This window comes from Chelonoidis abingdonii, chromosome 3 (assembly GCF_003597395.2).
Source record: "Chelonoidis abingdonii isolate Lonesome George chromosome 3, CheloAbing_2.0, whole genome shotgun sequence".
Classification (NCBI taxonomy): domain Eukaryota; kingdom Metazoa; phylum Chordata; order Testudines; family Testudinidae; genus Chelonoidis; species Chelonoidis abingdonii.
The window spans coordinates 131,944,485-131,966,691 of NC_133771.1; the positions used below are offsets into that span (position 1 = coordinate 131,944,485).

General features: G+C 43.0%; 2 protein-coding genes across 9 annotated transcripts in view; both read right to left on the bottom strand.

Moving 5' to 3' along the window:
* Window positions 1-3,727: 3,727 nt before the first annotated feature.
* On the bottom strand, window positions 3,728-11,171 carry TTLL2 (tubulin tyrosine ligase like 2). Of its 3 annotated transcripts, none has more exons than XM_032781326.2 (3): window positions 10,905-11,171; window positions 6,708-6,839; window positions 3,728-5,745 (listed from the first exon to the last, which is right to left on the bottom strand). In XM_032781326.2, the coding sequence occupies exon 3, from the start codon at window positions 5,726-5,728 to the stop codon at window positions 4,061-4,063; it is 1,668 nt and encodes a 555-aa protein (XP_032637217.1). In that variant the 5' UTR covers window positions 5,729-5,745; window positions 6,708-6,839; window positions 10,905-11,171; the 3' UTR covers window positions 3,728-4,060. The 3 variants fall into 3 exon arrangements, with proteins under 3 accessions (XP_032637217.1, XP_074920218.1, XP_032637209.1); XM_075064117.1 differs by lacking the exon at window positions 10,905-11,171 and adding an exon at window positions 6,938-9,348; XM_032781318.2 differs by lacking the exon at window positions 10,905-11,171 and having other exon boundaries at window positions 6,671-6,760.
* A 3,243-nt stretch (window positions 11,172-14,414) lies between these two features.
* Window positions 14,415-22,207, bottom strand: part of UNC93A (unc-93 homolog A) — a 31,776-nt gene continuing 23,983 nt past the window's right edge. For all 6 annotated transcript variants that reach the window (XM_032781373.2, XM_032781378.2, XM_032781365.2 and 3 more), the window contains 2 exons: window positions 21,195-21,326; window positions 14,415-14,972 (listed from right to left, as the gene is read on the bottom strand). In XM_032781373.2, coding sequence (XP_032637264.1) covers window positions 14,707-14,972; window positions 21,195-21,326 — 398 coding nt within the window. In that variant the 3' untranslated portion in view covers window positions 14,415-14,706. The remainder of the gene's footprint in view (window positions 14,973-21,194; window positions 21,327-22,207) is intronic.

Here is a 22,207-nt window from a genome sequence, read left to right on the forward strand (position 1 = left end):
TGCAAATGAGAAACATCAAGCTTATTCCTAAGAATACTGTTTTTAAAAAAGTTTGCTGATCGTCAATGAAGCAGCTGATTTGTGCTCATTTACGGGTATTGAGGAAATGTTTGGTGGTTTTTGCTTGTCACTTTTATCTTTAAATTATGATTAAGAATCTAGAAATCTGCTTGTTTGCACCATTAATTATAATCCTGTTATGGGGTGCCTGCCGCTCTAAGGGCCCTAGGGAGCCTGTGTGGGAGGCAGCCAATCAAAGAAGGGGTGCGAGGAGCAGTCAGGCAGGGCTGAGCAGGCCTCTATAAGAAGAGCTGCAGAGCATTCACAGTGGAGAGATCTGACAGCCTGAATCAGTTGCCTTTAAGGGCTCATTCTAAGGTCTGTTTACCCAGGCTTTCTCTGAGGGTGTCATCTGGGGTTGTTTGTGTTGACTACTTTTAGATGCTGGAGGCCTTGTACTTATATGATTGTTCTTATTTAAATGTGCCATGGGTAACAGTAAACTCTGTAAGTGACATAAAGACATTTACACTGTGGTACATAAGGAGAGGCAACTTCTCAAGTAACCAGGCTCTAATCTAAACTATGTCCTGTAGGGCTTTACAGATCAAAATCAGCACCTTGAATTGGACCCAGAAGTAAAAGTGACAACAGTAAGGTCTTCAAAGAACTGATGTAAAATATTTCCCCTGAGTAATACCCATCTAATAGTTATATAGTTGCCTTGTCCATTACCAAAACTGCCACATGGCCTTCATGTAGAGGCTCATGTAGATGAAAAATACATTGCAGTAATCCCAATAAAAGTCACAAAAGTATGGGATTTCCTTGGCAGGCTCTTGATCCAAAATAAAATGTCACAAATGTCTTACCAGCTGTGCTTGAATTATGGTGGGGCTGGGGAGGGAGGGGCAGGCCCCCATACTACTTTTAGTGGTTACCTCACTTCTGTCTTATGACTCCCCCTTACTTCTCACGACTGGTTACATTAAAGCCACCCCCTATTTTTTCCCCATAATTTGAACACTACTTACCATATGCAGGAAAAAGGTTCTCTAGGCCAAAAGCTTCACCGTAGCACCCCCAAATTGCAAACATCTTGGAGAAAAGCAAAATCTCTTTCGGGCACAGGGCAGGAACTACTTCTGTTGTTGTCATAAGTAGATAGGTAAGGGTTAATTTTCTTTTACCTGTAAAGGGTGAACAAAGGGGGAACCAAACACCTGACCAATCAGAGACCTGGATTTTTTTTAAAGTCTGGGAGGGAACTGGAAACTCGGGGTCTTTTTGTTGTCCTCGGCTGTGAGTAAACAAGCTTTTCTTCAACTCCTCTTCTTTCAATATTCTACTAACCTCTGTGAGTACAAAGGGAAACAAAGTAATCGGCTGTGATGTGCTTTGATTGTATTTACATGGTGTTGATTTGCTGGACTGGTTTAATTGGGCTATCTTTTAGATCAACTGTTTATTCTATGTTCTTATACCATATTCTGTATTGAGTTTCTTAATGCAGTATATTGTTCTGTATTTTCTTTCTTTTATATAAGTTCTTTTTAAACTTGGTGGGAGTTCTTTCCTAGTGAGGCAGAGGGAGAGGAATTTCTGTGCCCAGAGCTCTGTTATACGGTGACAGCTAGAGGGGGGAGGGAAGCCCAAGCTCTGTGTCTTACTTTCCTATTGTCCAGGGCGGGAAAGGCTACGGGACAAAGGGAGGGGGTGAATCTCTTGTGTGAGCTGACTAGGTTTGAATGTATAGCCTCGGAAGCTAGATTGCCTCTCTGGTTGTATTCAAAGGGATAGGACAGCATCACACCGGCTAACCCAGGAAAGGGGGGAGCTGGGGGATGAGATAGAGAGACCCAGGGGCTCGGGTCTTGGCGGGGTCCCCCAAGGAAGGTTTGGGAACCCGAGGGGGCGAAACCCTGGAAACTTCGGCTGGTGGCAGCGAAATAAGATCCCAAGCTGGGTATAAGCTTGGGGGAGGTTCACAGTAAGCACCCAGATTTTGTACACACAGGTCCAGATCTGGGACAGACGTTTACCACAGTTGTATCACCAGGTTCCAACCCACTAGTATCACCTATGTCTTATCTAGACTGAGTCTCAGGCAACTCGCTCTAAGTCCCTGTCCTGGCCAGGCACTAGGAAAGTAGACACTGCACCATCTGGGTCGGATGGATTTAGAGCTGCATATCCTGTGCGTGTTAATGATACCACACCCCAAATCATTTTGCTAGCTCTCCCAGGAGCCTGGCACCATACTGCCTGGGGTAATGGCAAACCAGAGCCGAGCTAGTAGAACCCTTTACAGCTGCAATTGCCCATAGTATAATCATTTGGGGTGAGAATAGAAACAAATATTTAATGGTAATTTTGTTGTCTGACCTGGGGTGCTAGAAAGCAAGCCTCAGGAGATGCTGAATAGTATAAAAGCAAAGGAACCATCAAAATAAATAGCACAAGACTAGTTTTTTCTAAGAGGGAGAAGATGATGGCATAAATCACAAGAGCTATGTAGCTCATGCCATAACCAGGACACCTTCAATGGAGATAAAAACATAGTAAAAATGAGCCCTGATTTGGTTATTCTTAATACAAAAAGACAGCTCCCTACCTTTTCCTCACAGCCCTCTCTTCTCTAATCCTTCATGCTGCAAAACCCCTCTGCCCTGTATTCCGACTGACAATGGCCTTTCCCAGCCACAGATGATTCCTTCTCAGAGCACAGATAACCTGTATCAGTGTGGCTGCATACTCCATTTGCAGGATCAGAGTCTTGCCAACCTCGAAACATCCCTCTGTGATTCTTATTATAGAAGCTGTAAGGGGTGACTTTGTAGGGAGATAGAATACAGTTGCAACACCTCAATTCTTTGTTACCCACAGATTTTCTGGCATCAAACTTAGATGCCATGGCAGTCAGAATTTTGCCTAATCTTTGGAACAAAATGAGAATGTGCTTCTGTAGATCAAGCAGATGCAGTTACTGACAGACGGACAGTTGGTGGCAGTAGAGATGCACAAAGAGCTCAAATGTTTCAATTCAGTGTTGGGGGGGGCTTTCGCCCTACTCAGTTTATTGCGCAAAAAGTGTTAAACCAGCATCCTGATGTAAGGCTGCATAATTATGGCATAACAAAGCTGAATAACTGTTTAACATTAGTAAGGCCCCATCAGGTGTATAATGTCTTGTGTCTGTGGGAGAGATTTTATCTGGTGATCCAAAAATGGCACTTGGCAGTTTCATCGCAGCTCCAATATTAAATTCCTCTGTTGCTGTAGGAGACTTAATTATAATATTTTCTACTTCACAAAGACTGTTGGGGATTCTTTGTTTAGTATTTGAGAAGTAGGTTTGAAAACCAGTCTGGAACAGCATGTAGGATATTTTTGAAATTACATTTCCTAAGAATTTCTGCAGAAACCCATTTTTCAATAAAATGAATGTAATTCTGTTTGGATGGCATTTCTTCACACACCATGTAGTCAGTTTGCAGCTGTGACTGCCCAAAAGCTCAGTGTATGAGATCGTGTACTGAATTCTTAAAGAGACTTGATAGCTTTTTGACCATTAATAACACTGTAAACTATGGGACATGGATATCCAAGTTGCATGCTTCAGGGGGTAAACTAACCAACATGTCATAGTTATAAAACCTCCCAGGCAGGAAAAGAAAAGCTATTGGCAACGAAGGGTAGGACTTAATAAATGACTCATAAACAAAAGCAAAGAGTGACATTTTTAAAGCTTTTGAAAGAATATACAACTTTATATTTTCATTTTGGGACTGTTCTAGAGGCAGAAGAATACTGTATAAATTAATTATGCAATTCATCCTTTTATTTAACAAAATAATTGCCTAGTGGCATTGTTAAATCACAAGAGACATTTTCAAATTGTGTGTGGTTTTGCAAGATCCCGATTTCTGAGATGACTTCCGCACGTACCCACCATCTTCAAACTAAGCCACCAGCTAAGATGTGTCAGTAGCACCATTCATATCTGGTTCTTGTCTTCCTCTTTCATTGTGTGGCAGCTTATAGCCTAACTTCCACTGAGTTATCTAAAAGTTAAATAATCTTTTCTCTTCTTTACTTTCTGCTGTCCTGGGGGTGACTGTTTGTTCATTAACTTGTGTATTTCTTGTACGATGCTTTTTACATCTACTCCATTTCTGGAGGCTTCAAGTGCAGCATCGTTGAAAGGAAATATAAGGACAAAATCACCTACTCGAGGGAAGGGCCTTTTGTCTTTAGTGGAGAGAAAATATGGAGGAATAGTTAATTTGTAGTTACATAACTCAGTGGTAGGCAACCAGTGGGTGACTTGGACAGATGCATGTGCAGGGTGTCTAGCGCCTGGCAGCTGTTTGCTTTTAGACGCCGCCTTTGATTGCGAAGATGTTTTCAGCCTGTTCATCCTTTCCCGGAGCTGTGAGGTTAGTGTTTTCCTTGGATGTGTTCTGGCCATTTTCCCAATCACTATGGCCTCCTTCTTAAATGAACCTCCTGCAACCTCCAAGAGAGACTGCACTGCAGAAGTGGCAGTCCATTCACTCTCTTGCCTAGAAGCAAGGAAATTGGGAGCGTCATCTGTTGCATTTTCACCCTGTGTCCTCAAGGGGATATGTGTTCTACCAGCATATGAAGCTTTAGTGCCAGGCTCTTTGTTTTCTCTCAAGGTGTCAGTTTGTTTATAATTTAGCAATTCAATGATATCATGGAGAAGTCTTTTTTTCACTGTTGTGTCGATGGAACAGTCTAGGCGCAAGGCTGGGCTGTAGTTTACTTCTAAAAGCCATGGTTTGAATGTGTCATCTATCAGAATGTCGAACCCAAAGAGCTCAAAGCAATTGGATGTCAATGGAACAGAAGGGGTTATAGCAAGCAGGGTCAGCATTATGATGTTGTTTATTCTCTGCCACAGAAGCAGGTCGTCCACCTCATGGCTGCGTAGGTAAGATCGGAATTTGCTGAACGTCCATTTGCAGCCATGGCCGATCCCTTCTTTATTTTTTTTGTACGAGGCGCCAAATTTATTGATGCTGGTGTTTGTCAGATGGGCATAGACGTTGTCCAGAGAACTGAGGTCAAACTTTTCAGTGGCAAACCTCACCAGCCCTTCATCGTAAGCGTAAATGGTAAGGGGGCAAAAACTGGTGACACAGACATAGAGGCGGAGATCCGATTTGTACCCAGAAATAAGCAAAGGGTTACTAATGTACTTCTGCACAATGACCATGCAATCATATACAAAGTCTTTAATGTCCTGGAAAATGAGTATGCCCCTTCCACGAGACAAATCCACAGGCTTGCAAATCCAGTAGCTTGGCTTTTTGCCCTGTGACTGTCTCTCCTTGGTGTACTCTGCTATAAACTTGACATAGTCATTAGGCATGATGAATGCCACTGGACTAAACTCATAAAGAGATGGTCCATAAATTCCCTTCATGCGTTTCAGATGCCTTGCCAGATAGTCTTTCCTTGTGATCCTCACTGTTTCTGGATAGTGATTGAGCCTCTGCCATGGTTTAATGCTTCGGTGGTCAGTCATACGGAAAGGAGAGTTCTGCCAGTACAGATTCCAGTCTGCGTCATCTTGCTCTTGTTCATCAAATTCACTCCAACCACGTTCCAGTAAGACCTCACGGACTGCTTCAGGAACGCTCTCGTGGAGACGGAAGACCAGAGGCTTCAGGATGTCTTCTCCATCATGGTCATATGCCATTGTGTGGGCCTTATTTTCTGAAAAAGAATTATCAGGAGGAAAATAAATGACTGTCACGAATTGAGCTGAAACACCTCATATACATTTTGTCATACTCAAAGCCTCTCTCTCCCATGGTTCTTTCTGTCATGAATGTGCAAATTGCAAATGAAAAATGGAGTCCAAAGCTTTATTTACTGCTGAAGGACCAATTGTACGAGCCTCATGTGCAATATTAGTTTCTGAAGACTTTAAGGCAGTATGAAACATGGCCGTATCTATAAAACTGAATGTCCATATATTTTCTTTTGCTTTGCTTTTTAATTTAAAATGGTCAATCTTAGCAGTAGTGGGCTTGCGCAGTAGTCTGATGCTTTTGTAATTCACAAATATCTATTATTTTTTTACAATGTCATTGTTCAGTCCAGTGATCATAAACTAGTAATTTAGGACGCATATTTCCCAACAGTTGCCTTGAAGACAAGGTTCAGACATTTTACCACCATGTTATCAAACCCTTTTCTGAGGAAAACCCCACTGTAGACAAGATCTTAGGACCTGATCTGAAGCCCAGTGAAGTTAATGGAAAGACTCTATTGGCTTCCGTGGGCTTTGGATCTCAGCCTAAAGTCCTGGTATCACCTGGCTGTCTACCTAATACTTTGCTGTTACCAGTGAAGCTTTTCCTCCTTCCTGAAGAGCTCCATATACTGTTCCTTCTCCCCATTGCTGTCCTGCAGAGGAGTTAATACTCCTTGGGGTTTGTAAATAATCTCCTATAGGAATTAATGTAAACTCTAGAGGATGCACCATTTCAGAATATGCACAGCAGATGGTGCATGCCAGCTCCTTTGAGTTGGAAATACATTTTAATTCTTTTAGTTTCCTGGGGAAATTAGCAGCTTTAATATAGAACTTTTAAATAAGACACCCCCTTCCCACCGTCCCACCAGACACACATACCCCAATTAATTCTAAATATAAAGAAATGGGGTACAACTTAAAGGTTCTGTTGCCCCTTCTGTCTGTGGAGGTCACGAAATCCCAGTTGATAGCTGCTTTAGGGGGTATTGCTGCTTCTGTGGCAGTGCTCTGCCCTTCCCCCAAACCTGCTGCAGAAGCTCCTCTACATCTAGAAAGGAGGAAAGACTGCAGTTAGGGGGAGAGCAGTTCTACAAGGCATCATGTCTGCCATTGAAATCCATGCCCTTAAGATCAGCATGAACTTACCTATTTTACCACTCCACACTCTGAAATCCCCAGGGTGGGGCCTCCAGGGACGGACATTAAATTTTACCCTTGGAATGTAACAACATTAGAAAATAAAATAAGAAAGGAATTTTCCTAATCACAACTCTTAGGCTTTGTCTACACTATGCCGCTTTTAGCAACACAGCCATGCTACTACAGCCATGCCGCTAAAAGGTGCACAGTGTAGCCACTGTTTGTCAGCGGGAGATCTCTCTCTCCTGCCGACAAAAAACTTCCACCCCCAACAAGTGGCAGTTGCTTTGTCGGCAGGAGCCCATTCCTGCCGACAAAGCACTGTTCACACCCGAGATTTTCCTCGACAAAACTTTTGTCTTTTAGGGTGTTTTGTTGTTCACTTGCCAGTGTAGACAAAGCCTTAGTGTCTGCACACGTCTGATTTTTCCCAAGACGTGCACATTAGCTATACAGTGATCAATCCTCTGCTCAACCTGTTTTCAGACCGACATCTTGGTATATTTTTTAAGGTTGAGAATCTTTTCTCCTCAGGTTTAAACTCCCAACTTTTGAAACAATACCCAGAATGTAAATTCCATACATTCTAAATCGCCATAGAAACCTAGGATGCATGTCACACCTCACAGCATTCCCTCGCCCCTCCTTTCCTGTGATAGAATATTTATGGGGAAATGGCAATTTGTCAAAACTGAAACTTCACCAAAAGTGGTTGGTTTGACAAAATTCCTGCTTTGAAATATTTTTGGGGAAAAAAATCTAAATAGCTGAAAAGTTCTGTTTTTCAATTGCGAAGAAAAGGCACAGTTGAAATGAAATGTTTCAATTGACCTGACTTGATTTTTTTTTTCCAGATTTTTCAGTCCACCAAAATATTCAAGATTTTGATCTTTTTTTCCCCAATTCAGGATGGGAAAAAATTTCAAAACCTCAAAAAATTCTTGCAATATGGGAAAACCATTTCCCACCCTCTTCCAGTATTCAGTGACATTCTTGTCCAGTGTATATGTATTGGTCACCTGAACGTTGTGCTGTTGTCAACGGGTGTTGTCAGCTCATCACACTAAGTATCTTTCTTTTGTGAACTTTAACCCTCGTCTACCTTACAGAATTTCATTGTTGCAACTTGAAACAGGTACGAATGATCTGGTGCTATCTGCAGTGGTGCATGAGTCATGAGCCATGTGCACAGCACAAGTTAGGACTCTAGGAAGAACTCAGGACCAGCTCCCATCTAGGTTTGACTTGCCGCCCAGACCTTGGGACTGGAGCCAGGCCTGTGGGGAAGAAGGAGCCAGATACAAAGGCAGATTGTGCTGGCCAGTCAAGTGAGAAAGCTGACAGGCAAGGCAGTGGCTGGGAGAGATCTGGTGACAGCAGTGGTGCCCTCCAATGACCTGGCATCTGAACCAAGCCTGGAGGTGGTGCCCCTGACAGGAAACTGGGATCAAAACCCAGGAGGGTTTCAGCAGAGGATTGATGGCAAGAAGCTGAGGAGAAAGGCCTAACAAGAGACAGACATTATAGGAAGTGGGCCCGGGAAGCATTGAAGCAGCACGGTTAATGTTTGAATCAGACAGCTGTGTCACGGGAGGACCCAAGGGCTGGACCCTGCATAGTGGGAAGGCCTGGTTTCTCCTGTGGCACCACCTGTAGGTGATAGGGAAATGGCTGTGTACGAGCGAGAGGGACTGGAGGGAAGTGGCGGGAAGGTGAAGAATAGCGTGATCCCTGTTGAAAGATGACAAGGAGAATCTCTGTCCAGCGGGAGCAGAAACTACTGAGGATCCATGAACTAGGGCTGAATTTCTTCATTTCTTGATTTCTAATCTGTTACTCAACACTATTTATAGTAAAACAAAGTAAGTAATAAATAAATGAATATTTTTTCTGTTGTTTTGCAGCTGAATTTATAACTTCCTTCTCTCTTGTGTTTGAGCCAGAGATGGAAGTCAACCAGGCCCAGGTTTGGATTGAGGACACCCCTCTGAGCTACTTCAGGTGACTCAGGAATTCCTCCTTCCCATCTCTTTCCTATACATAAGGCAGAGTCCTCAGGGGATGTACCACTCTTGGGAGATGGGATTGAGGGGAACCATGTGGGTACTAAAGCACCCTAGTGATGTAAGTAGATTTACTTGAGTATATGGAAAAGCAGCCCACCACTGTCTATTTTCTATTCTCTTTAAGGTCCCAGGAGTGTGGTGGACACTGCTGAGGCAGAACACGCATTGGCATGGCAGCCCCAGTAATGTAAGTACATGTTAGTTATTGTCCTTACCTCCATCTTCTTCCCTAAAGTTCCACTCTCCCTTATAAAATTGCCTTTGTAGATACATATTAATCATCCATTTAAAAAGCCCTGCAAAGAAACATTTGTGCTGCAAATTTTCTAGGCTCCAACTCAGCTCCCTTGTCAAGGAATCTTTAGTAAAAGGCAAAAGATTTATATGAACTGAAATTCTAAATAACATTTAACTGAATTGACCAAGCTTGACAGCTCTGAGTCATAGTTTAAATGTTGCAGTTAGTTGTGTGTGTGTGTGTGTGTGTGTGTGTGTGTGTGTGTGTGTGTGTTATGCACTGATCAGTAGTGCTACTAGCAACTTTTCATTGAAAGGCACTGTGTGATATGACTACTGAGCACAGTAAATGCTGCCACCAGGGATCTTAACTAACACATTGTAAAGTACTCATTATTGGCTGCTAACAGCACCTAAACAATAAAGCTGTTGACAGTGGCTTGCTCATGTCAGGTTGTGTCAATGGAAAAACTTCCTTGCCATTTACACTCAGAGGGAAGTTGACTGGAAAGACAAGTGCTTTGCAAGCCTGGACATAACAAATATCAACACCAGATTCCTTGGAAACTCAGTAACTACTGTATATGGAGTGCAAAAACAATAAAAAGATTTCAGATCTAAGGAACACAATTTAAGCACAATTGGAGAACTATCATCAAGTGATCAGCTAAATGTGTGAACACAGATTTGACTAGTTTTTTCCCAATCAATGTGTGAATCTCTGTACAAATGTCCTTTCATTCAGATGAATTTGCCTGAGTTGCTCAATTTTCTTTTGCAAATTATGAAAACATAATAATTTTAAGCTCCACCTACTTGCAATCATTTTGCACAGTGCACTTGCAGTAGTTTCCATTAAAAGTTAACAGCTGCCCACAGTTCTCATAAAGGGGTATCGGAGAGGCTAATGTATTTCCTTGTATTTTAAACAAAAAATACTTGTGCTGCAGTGTCTCCATAACAAATAACTGTATGCTGATGATATTGCAATGACAACTACTGTACAGGTGTCCAGTTTTAAAATTTCACTTTTGAAATTGAACATTTCAATTTGAAATGATTTTGTTTCAAAATTTTCTTTAATTTTATTTTTAAAATTGTAAAACATTTTAAAATGGTCATAATTGAAATAACTTGTTTTGGGTTGGTCAAAAGGAAATGTTTCATTTCATTGAAACAATGTTTTTTTTTTTACTTCTCAATTCGCCCGTTTTTATTTTATTTTATTTTGGTGTGACCCAAAATGAATTTTGTCAACTTTTTTAAATTGCCAATGAATCAAAAAATCCATTATTCACTCAGCTCTCCTGGCTTGTAGATTTCAAGACAAGAAGGGATCATCAGATCATCTAGTAGTCTGACATCCTGTATATCACAGGCTATCAAATTTGACCCTGTTACCCCATATTGGTACCAATAACTTGTGTTTAACTAAAGCGCGTCTTCCAAGGAGGCATCCAAGCTAGCTCAGATAACTGATTTTCTTTGCACAAAAGAGTTCTTGTGGCATCAAATCTAGAAATAGTTGCATTAGGTTGGAATTAATATTGTAAAAGCCATTGTACAATGGACAAAAGCTGTATTGGACAGGTGCATACTAAATATTTATTTATTGGCACCGTGTTCTTATTTAAAAACGCTATTATTGAGAATAGTCGAGAGAGACTTACAAAAAAATCTCTCTTTTCTTACTCTGCCAGTTGAAATGCGGTTGAATTCAGCATCTTACGAATCATTACATCTCTGTGAATCTGGTATGAAACAAAGAAGACTTCTAACCCTTATGGTCTCAACCCCTGTTGTGTGTCCTCCATCATCAGCTGGGAATGAAATCCTTTTCACAGGATTTTTTTTTCCTGTATAAATTCCCTCTTTCACAAGAAAGGCCAACGACTAGAAAGTGCTTAACACACACACACGACTGTACTCATCGATTCAAAATGTGCACATACCTCTCCCGCTGGTACATCTACGTTTCTGGACAGGTGCATTCTCTGTATGGTAATTGTCCTAATCAACAATGCATGCTGGCCAGGACACTCCAGGCTCTAGGCAGAGAATCAGCAAACATCAACATGCACTTGAATTTTCAAATACGAACATAAGGAAACCCCTTCTTTATGCTCGCAAATGCCAAAGGGGGATTTGCAGGCTGCCTGATTCAGCAGCTACAGCTGTCTGATTGGTTTTTCTTGCCTGGATGTCTCCAAGGGCAGGCCAAGAGGGTTGAAGTATTGTTGCTTAGCAACACAAAGTAGCAATCCTGTATACAAAGACAAAGAGTGACAGCATCATGGAAGCAGGCGAAGTGCTTTATTGAGTCCTTTCAACTTCTGTCACCAGCCCATAGGTTCCTCTTTCTCTTCTTTAATCTGCATGAGCCAAAGCCAGCCAACCATGCTGTGTCAAAACTGAGCCCAGCTGGCCTTGCTCAGGCAAAACTCCCATAGGAGTCAATGAAAGCTTTGGCTTAGTAATATCAAACTTTAGCTTATGTTGCTTTTAATTCATTCTTTTTTGTGGTTTCATGTGGCACTGCGATGAGATTTGGTTTTTATGTGTAGGACTCTTACTGCAGTCACTGGATGTATGTAGACAATGATTAATATTAATTATATTCAGTTTAATTTAGAAAGTCAGATGGTAAAGTAGGATGCCCCACCTTCTACCTCCTCTCCGCCCCTCTCCCTCCTACCATCCCCAGGGGCTGCTGCCTGGGCCAGGGCTCTCATCAGTGCTCCCAACTTCCATATCAAACTTGTATCTCAGCTGCACCGAACTGGGAAAACAGGATCATAAAGTGTGAGACCAGGTCCCAGAGGGAGAAAAACTGGTAACTTCCCTTGTCTCCATCATCTATTCTCTGCTTCCCTCCTCCCACTAATTCAGTTCTGCTCTCTCGCTCCCCATTTCAGTGTCTCCTCAGCCATGGCCTGGGAACTGAGGGAGCTCAGCATTTGACAAGAGGTACTCAGCAGCTTTCAGGGGGTGCTCAGCACCTTGCAAAGCTGTGACCCTGCATAATAGTTGTCTGGTATAAACATCTATCATGCACAGCATTTAGAGGCAGTCTGTTTATAAACTGTTTGCTGTCCAGGTGACTAGTGGTTATCCTTCCAATACCTTCAAGCCTGCAGCTTGTACATATTGGGATTGCTCAGCATGCTACCAGAATGGGCACTCATTAACCTCATACAGGTGGAGTCAGTGATAGATGCCTACTGGGGTGAACGCAGTTGTTGCTGGTGGCATTTATAATAGATTGGCCATCAGCCAAGCGTGAGGTGAGAGGGAATGGTGATTCCAAGTGAGTCCTGCCTCTGGTTCAGTTCATTCCGTCCAAACATGATTAGCCTGCTTACTACCCAGTCAACCAAAGCAAGGCACGTGGAATGTTCCTCTGGAAGGCCAGAAGCTTCATGCCACAGTGACACCAACCGTCACTTTGTTTTCCCTCTGGAGCACCGAGGCCTCCCTGGCTCAGCTCCCTACCAATATTTTGATGCCATGAGTCGTTTTACAGCACAGGCTCAGTTTATTAACTTTATATTAAATCACCGCAGTTCTAACTCACTTATGGGGCCTGCTCATCTACGGCCTAATTGAAAAGTTCAGGCTGAATAGATCAAGTCTGATAGTTGCCTCTGCCAGACAGCTCAGCCGTGTTATTCGCATATGAGGCTATCATATGCTTCACCTCACTCTGCCCTGACTAAGGCTTCTCAAATTAACTGCCTAGCTGGGTATTTTTATGGCTCCCATTGCCATACTATCTGAACTTACCCTCACAATACCCCTGTGAGGCAGAGATATAATTATCCCCATTTTACAGAGGTGGAGCTGAGGCACTGAGATATTATGTGACTTGTCCATGTCACGCTGGAAGTCTGTGACAGAGCCACTAACTAAACACAAATCTCCATTCCAGGGCCTGACCCACAAGACCATCCTTCCAGTTCTGACTCTGCCTAGCCTGTGTGCTGAGATTCCCCGATACCAGCAGCATCCTGTTGCTCACTGCCTGCTTCATCCGTTGTAGCTTCAGTTGGAATCTGTGGTGTCTGTGGCAAGCCATTGTGGTGTCATTGCTTGACATGTCCACAGCATGAAAAATATCCAGATAGTTTTGGAAGGAAGGAGAGGAGGTAACAAAGTATTTTGATAGCATGATGATAGAAAAAACCTGCTGTATCAAAAGATGCAAAGTTGCATGCACGCAAATGGACATTGAACTGAAGGACACTAAGCCTGGGGGTGGGGGGATCGATCTAAGTTATGCAACTTCAGCTACGTGAATAATGTAACTGAAGTCGACATACTTAGATTGACTTAGTGTGGTGTCTTCACCCTGCTGAGTCAACTACTGCCACTTCCCCATCGACTCTGCCTGCGCCTCTCATGGCGCTGCAGTATGGGTGTCTATGGGAGAGCACTCAGGGGTTGATTTAGTGCGTCTAGACTAGACACAATAAATCGATCCTTGCGGGATCAATCGCTGCCTGCCAGTCCGGCGGGTAGTGAAGACATACTCTAAGACAGCATGCAAGCTCTGTGCATGCAATATAGGGTAGTGTGTTAGCACCTGTGTGTACAGGTCTAAGTGCTTGAAAAAGTCATGCCTAGGTGTTTGGCTGCACAAAGTTTTGTGTACATCATAGATCCACTTTTTGAAAATGTGTCTTATGGTAGGGGAGAACTGTACTTTTTTAAGAGAAAATTCCTTTTAAGAAAAGTGAACCTGAAGCGTTTGAAGAGGGAAGAACATAGTGAGAGAAGAGAAGCCAACCTGATGAAAATGAAGGTGAGTGGAGAAAGATGTGCTGAACACTGCCCCGAGCACTTTGGCACAAAATAACCCCAACAATGTAATAAAATTCCAAACAAAATTGACGTGGGGTTGGGGAAACCCTGTGTGTTACATAACAGAGGGACAAGTTGACTATGGTTATGATTTTTTAGAAATGTTGCTGACCAACATTTTGAGTGGGAAGTGTTTTAAAGTGGCGAGGGAGGAGGTGAAGAAAGGAACAATAGGAAGGCATGAGTACCAGGATGCAAGAACCACAGTGGCACAGACACAATTGTCTGCTGTCCTAAGACATGGTGGAGTGGATATTGCAGAGTGCAAATACACATGAAGACAGTTCAGATAGAATTCTTAAATATTAATAATAGGTCTGTTATCATGTTTAATAAAATTTTATTTGTAAAAAAAAATCCAATACAATTTTAAAAAAAATAGTTGGTCATTATTAGTAAGAGTTTGAGTGAAATGACAAAGTCAGATAATCTTTTAACAACCAGAGGTATGCAAGGAGATTTATTCCTATTTCTTTTATTAGCCTGACTGGGAAAACAGTTCCTTTTATATTCTTCTAAAATCTGATTGAACACTTTGAATCTCCCTTAAAGAAATCAGTTGTGCTGAGCTGCCCAGCATTCTTTGTTTCCACTGCTCTGATCCTGTTGGGTTTAAAGGCGTGTTTGCTGGACTACAGATCCGGTTATTTCCTCCTTCACAGTGGTAGGTGTTCCAGGCAAGTCCTTTGCTTCCAGGTATTCAAGTGCCCCATACATCACTATAGTCACCACTAGCACAGCCATTACGATGTACAGTTTGACGTAAACATGTAAGAAGGTGTTGTATCCAAAGGCAATGACAAATCCCAATGACTCCCAGAGTCGATAATTAGCAAAGGCTGCCTCTTTGTGCTTCTCAAATAAAACTCCATAGAGTGCTGCAAAGAAAGAGAGATGATCTTTGTGATGGTAAGTTTGAACACATTCTATATTTCCTACAACAGCAGTTATATTTCCTTCCCTGTAAAGGTCAAATCACAGGAAAATACATGCTTGTATTTTAGTCTTCTCTGTCATGCAAACTGTATCCCATGGCGTTATAAGAAGTTAAATAATACATGTAACTTGGTGAATATATCCTAGTTTGGGGTGTGGGGAAGACAGCTATAGGCAAGGAAGAAAGGATGTTTTCTGTTGAAAATTTAAATGAGATGGCAGGAAGTTTATTCTAGACACCAAGAGCCATGAAGCAGAAGGCTCTTACATGAAGTGATGAGAACATAAGAAGGAAGATGAGGACAGTGCTAGATGCAGTGAGGAAATAGGATGAGGAGTAGAATGAGAAGCTTGACCTAGGTATTTATCTGGCCTGTAGTGTTTCAGTGTAAGATCAATGAGGTGGGCTGAGCCCAGTCCATAGAGTCTCAAGCAACAAAGAAGGCAGTTTTGTCTTGATGAGTGTTAAAACATTCAGTGTAAATTTGCATTTCTAGCTTGTATTAGAGTCACAAAAATCTTTTCCTGCTGAAGTTGCTCTCGAAAAGTCAGGGTGAGCTGTGAGAGACGTTTAGCTTCCCAAAGGGGACAATCTCATCATCTGGGCAGTAGAACCTTGCTAATTCATGCCAATTACAAGGGGACACTAACTGGATTTTACAAATTAGTGAGTAAGCGAACAAGTGTGGTACGAAATCAAGGCTAATATGTCACTAGATGTATAGTTCATTAACCTGGATCAGTGTAGGTTAGTCCTTCATAGTATACAGTAAATGCCCTGTACTACATTTTGTAAAAGTAATGATGTTTTAGTAACAAGAGCCTTGCTACAATGCTTTGTAGTTAATTCTGAAAAGGAGTTTTATGTGGGTGAAAATTATCAGATTCTTGGATTAAGGAAGTGAGATTCGTATAAACAATATTTGCTAATATAATAGTATTTTTGAGTTAAAGAATTTGGATTTTAGGAGGGTTTTTTCTTGTTTGTTCAGGGGGGTTTTGTGGGTTTTATCACAAGCAGAGCTGGGCACCTAACTCCATCAGAGGGGCAAGATTTAGGATACGCTCCTCTCATTGGCATCTTCCATTGGCTAGTGTAGGCCCCTCCTAGCATGCTGGCTTTTGTGGATCCCATTCTCAGGCGCCTGTCTTTCCCTATTCATTGTATAGGGAGCCTAGATGCCTAACCCAGAATTTGTGGATTCCAATGATTTTCTAGGCACCTGAAAGTTAAGTGTTGCAACACTCTGCATGGCAATGCCTAAGGCCAAATCCTTAAAGGTAATTAGGCACCTAACTGATAGATTAATGGATGCAAGCTGCCTGAATAGCTCTGAGGGTCTGGGACTATGTCCCTTTGTAAATCTGGACCCATAACTCTAACTTCTGGACTGAACATGTGCTAACAGCTGGGCATAAGTCACACAGGAACAGGAGTCTGGTGTCTCATCCCAGGCCCTAACAAACGTTTGTCCATAGCATAAAACTGTTGGCACAGATTGGCAGGTCAGCCTGAGATGCCCCAGCAGTGCTCTGCTTCCTTGGTGCGATGCCTGAGTCCAGCTGGCAGAAACAGCCCCTTGCTCTTAGAAGCATAACCTCATTTTTCAAATGTTTCCTTTAACTCCTTTCCCCTCATTCTGATTAGGAATGGGCACAAACCGGGGCTGTTGAAAATAATGTGAGCTGCAGTTCTATCAGCTTTCCAGACTGATTCATATCATTTCTAAAGAGACACACGAATTTTATTTTGCTACCCTCTACTTGGTTGGCCTGTGCTACACAATTGTTACTGAAGAACTGCAATTATTGGCAGGAAGGCCTGTGGTAGCTGTGTTCAGTTTAGATAAGAGTGGGTATTGCTAATTCTAAAATGGAACAGATTCCATTCAAAATAACTAGGGACACACATAACCATCCAGCCACTCAAAAATATTAGAAAATATGTAGAAGGAAATATGTGAAAGGATTCATTCAGTTCTAATTAATATCCTCTAGGGGGAACCCTTGATCAGTATTAGATTACATATCCATACCAGATCAAAGTAAATCTTCTCTGATGATCTCATAAGTCCTAATTGTGCACCACAACCTGGTGATCTTATTCAGTTTTTACTCAGCTTTTAATCTAAGATCCCAATGGACTTCAGTGGGGGTTTGCCAGAGTAAGAAATGCAAGATTTGTTCTTTAAAATTTTATTGTAAAAGGCATGAATCTTAACTCACACTGCTGTAAATCAGGAGTAATTCCAGTGAAGGTAGTGGTGTTATACCTGTGCAAAACTGATTTAGGTGAGAGGAGAATCAGACCCATATAGGACTCCTGAACAAACTCATATAATATTGGAGATCCCATGGTGTGATGCAGCATTATGATGTAATAACATTGCATCTGTCCACAAAGGCATAACGTTATCATCAGTGATGCTATGTGACCACGTGAAGATACAAACTATTGTGGCTGTTGTGCTAGTATTTTATCCTGCAGCACAGCTAAAGATCAGAAGAAAAGATATAGGGGGTTGTACATGTGTAAAGAATACTTTTTTTGCTTCCAGGTCAACCACTAAATGTGAACTCGGTTGAATGACCTTCCAGGAACTTAGGAAAGAAGGTAGGGTGACCAGACAGCAAATGTGAAAAATCGGGACGGGGTGAGGGGTAAATAGGAGCCTATATAAGAAAAAAAGACCCAAAAATCGGGACTGTCCTTATAAAATCAGGACATCTGGTCACCCTAAAAGAAGGTGACCCCTGGACTAGGGAACAGTACATAAGAGTGGGTAACCATGCCGCTGCACCACAAGGCACATTAGCCACAATCACTCACTCTACACCAATATGAAGAACCATCCATTGCCAGTGTCTGCTCTATGGTTAGCAACTGCCATCCCTCCTCAACCTCCTTCTATGACCTTAGGCGCTTCCCTCCTGTTTTCTTCTCTCTGCTGTAAGGACGTGCAGCCACTTTGAAGGGAGACGCAGCCCAAGCCTCCTGTTAGTGGGCCATGGCCCCTTTAGGGCCAGGCATTCTGAAGGATGTGTTATCCAGAAGGAGCAAGTCCCGGAGCACAAGGCTTGCTGGGAAAGAGGGAAGCAGGATAAAAGACAGGGTCTGGTCCTCAGTATGAGGAGACCCTGGGGATGACCTGCTGCATGTTTAAGAAAGCTGGGGAAGAAGCCTGGGAAAGTTGAGCCCAATAGGCAGGACCCCCATGGATCCGTATATTGTTCCAGGCAGGAGATGAATGAACTGTTTAATCCAGGGAGGACAAATAACTATTGATATCAGCCTTACCTCAGCAGATGTGAACCTGGATATGAGAGGTGGGGGTGATTTAGGGTTGTGCTGGATGCAGGAGAAGGATATGGCCTGGCATGAGAGAAGAGGTGTGGACTTGTAGCCTGGTGTGGGCACCTGCTCTCATTTAGGGGTCCACAGGGAGAGGGGGGTCTTCCAGAGTGGGTTAGAGGAAGCCCCACTTTTCACTCCCCTGTATCTAAGGGGAAGACTATGTATCTTGGGAAGAGGATTATAGCCTGAGCAGGGCAAAGGGACTGTGTTTTGTTTCCTTTGGCCTATTTGGGACCATGAAAGGGTAGAGCATTTTGATTTAACTGGAAGGTCAATTCATCCAAACTACCCAACCAAACAGAGGGAAGCTGAAGCATTACAGGGGAAGGGACGCCCAGCTACACAATCTGACATAGAATCCGGCTATGTCATACCCCCTGCATCTCGCCCTCAGAGGGTCAACCAGCATCTGTAATGCTATGTTAATAGCCAGATCTGAATTATAGTTGCAGATGAAAAAAATTAAGAAATGGAGAGAAAAGAAACACATGATAAGATAGGAGAGCATTTGTGATGGGATATACCAGACTCTCTGAGGCCCTGCCACATCCCACCCCAGAAAAGGGCAGTGGAAAGGGGCCTCCAAACTGCCTAGAGCGGCTATGTGGGACACCACCAATCAGGGCTAGCAGCCTCATATAAGAAGAGCTTCAGGACCAGAGAGAGTTGAGTTCCTTGCTGGAGCTGTAGGAGTGTGGCTGACTGACCTACAGAACCTCGGACAGGGCAGTGTGACCAGAAGCCAGAGAAAGCAAGAAGAAGATTGCTGGACTCCATTAGGACAAGGCCCTGAGGTAAGGGTGAAGATGGCACGGGCTGCGGAGAAGTGGCCCAGGGAATTAGAGGAGCCGTGCGACATAGATAAAGGGATATAGCAGATGGCTGTTATCTACAAGGTCCCTAGGTTGTGACCTGGAATAATGGGCGGGCACGGGTCCTCCCCACTCCTCATTAGCCTCTGGGGAGAAGTGGCCTGGACATTGAGGCACCCTAGAGAGGCAACTGAACTATAGTGGCCCAGTTGGACAGCTGCATCCAAAATGCCCAAGAAGAGGGCAAAGACATTGTCACCAGGAGGCAGTATCCCAGAGCAGGAACATACTAAGGGCTTGTCTACACTGGCACTTTACAGTGCTGCAACTTCCTCGCTCAGGGGTGTGAAAAACACACCCCTGAGTACAGCAAGTTTCAGTACCATAAAGTGCCAGTGTAGACAGTGCACCAGTAGCTACGCCCCTCGTGGAGGTGGTTATTTTAGAGCCCTGGGAAAGCTCTTTCCCACTGCACTCTGCAGTGATCACACAAGCCACGTTAAAGCGCTGTGGACTAGCCCTGAGAGAGAGAGTGCGGGCACTGGCACATGCACTCAGCCAAGGAGGTACTCACGAGAGGTGGGTGTGCCTCGTTAAACCACTTAAACTGTGTCTTGCTTGTGGCAGGCTATGGAAAATCTTGCCAGCACAGGTTGAGATATTCAGTTAGGAAGACTAAGGTTGGTGGTTGTTAGTCTTTACATGTTCAAAGGCAGTCCCTCAGGCCACCATAGTGCATGACTTGTTCCTGATTTGTCCTATTTTTAATCTTTAGGTTGTGTGTGTGTCCCCACCTTTAAAAAGAAGAACTTCCTTTATTTTCAGCAAAGTGAGGTATTGAAATATATTAATATTTAGAGTTTTAAGAACATTTGCATCAACTGTTTATCTCAGATGTCACTATTGTGACGGACTGAGGCCAGAGGGATATGAGGGTGGTGGATGGAGGTATATCAGCCTCAGAATGAGCAGAGCCCTGTTCCCTGGATAGCCAAACAAGGGCTACTCCAGGCCAATCAAGACACCTGTTGCCAATTTAACCAGCTAAGGTCGTTAGGCTAATACTGACACCTGACCTCAATTAACTGAGAAAGGGTCAGTTTAGGCTGATAGGCTAATGGAGACAGCTGGAACCAATTATACTGCTTTAAAAGCTCTCCTTGCCAGTTCTCTCAAGAGGACCTAGGTGAAAGGAGCTGGAGGAGAGGAAGCAGTACTGAACCCTGAGGTAAGGGTGAAGCTTGGGAAAAAGGAAGCACGGGGAAGTGGCCCAGGGAAGCAAAGCAGCCTCAGTGGAGGAGGGAAGCCGCAAACAGCTGCTGCCATTAGGGTCCCTGGGCTGGAACCTGGAGTAGTGGGTGGGCCTGGGTTCCCCACTTTCTTCCCCCCCACCGCATGATCTACAGAGATCCCTCTGAAAGAGGAAATTGACTTTGTTCCAGGCAGGAGCTCTAAGGAGCAACAAAGACTGTGGATATTCCACCTTCCCACCTCCCATACTGGCCTGTGATGAAAATAGCTCAGTAAGTGGTAACCTCTGCCACCATACTGGGAAAGAGAGGTCATCCCGAGCTTCTGAGGCCACTATGTCCGCCAGGAAGCGCGGGACCCACAAATACAGGCTTGGAACTTTGTCACAGTATATATGCAAGCCAATGATAGCTCTATATTACAAGCTGGTTATTAACTTAATTACCTCTGAATTTTGATTTTCCTTCTGGAATTTAATGAGCATTTCAAAGTTTTATTTTGATCATCCATTACCTTGTTCAAGGATGTCCCTTCCCTCCATCTTGGCCAGGCTAATAAGCATTTTAATTAGTTTCTCATTCTGGAGTGTTTTTCTGACTGAAAGGAGGGTAAGTGTATTTTCTGAAGCCCGCCTTAAACTCATCACCATGTTTATGCCCATGTACAGTAAAACAGACTGCATATAAATAAAAAACATACAGAATAACTATATCAGTGAGGTTCAGTTAGCTGTCGCTGGGACTTACCATTGGTTTGTGTCTGCCAGATGGCATCAGCTAGGCCCCAAAGAGCAGAGAATATGAAGAATACAGCAAGTTGGTTTGGGTGAGGTTTCCACAGCAATAGTGCTATTATACAGGCAAGGTTTGTAACTGCAGCTGTACGTTTAGGAGAGGAGGAGAGAACATAATTACTGTTGTTAAACTGGAAGTTTCATATAAGATATGCAGTGTGTCAGAGCCTATTGCAAGCTGCCTTCAAACGCTATTGATTAAAATAAGGTCAGTGAACCCGAAAGGGTCCAACATTTGTACTCATCAGTTTAAAGTTACATGAAGACACTGCAATACTCTCTTGGTCATCAGTTAATATTGTACAATGAAACATTTTGGTAAGGGTCTGTTTTCATATAGTCATCCCAGGCCATGTCCTAAATAGAGAGGAATTCTTAGCTAATGTAGATATTAACCCACAGGTTAAGACCTACCAACGGGAATACCCAAGCCAATGTGCCACTGAGTAGGTATAGGGGTCCCCAGAAGACTTTGAATCCTAATGTGATGTATGTGTCTACTGGTAGATAACTGAAAGGATGCTTCATTCTGTTTTCCATATACTGTCCTTTAAATATAGATTTTTGGATTTTTTAAGGAACCATTAAGATCGTCTAGGCTGCCTGTTGAAGAGGCGGCTGCCATTTAATTGTTATGCTTTGATGGAGAATGTTAGTGAGTCACTGCATTTTGCTCTCACACTCCAAGGTCCTGATTCAAAACCCACTGAAATCAGTGGAAACAGGGGTGGATGGGCAGCAGCTTTGAATCAGACCCTTATAAAGACTATAATTTCTTTGTTTTCCTTAAGATAAAATGAGTCACCAAGAGGGACGAATACACAAAGAGCAAAAACAGTATGGCAAAAACTGAACTAGAACCTACAAAGTTCTAAGGTTCTATATTAGAACTCTGACTATCTTGAGTCTAGCTTTAAAGCTACTTTAGGGAAAATTTCTAGGGCAATGCATGTGGAATCAAGCAAT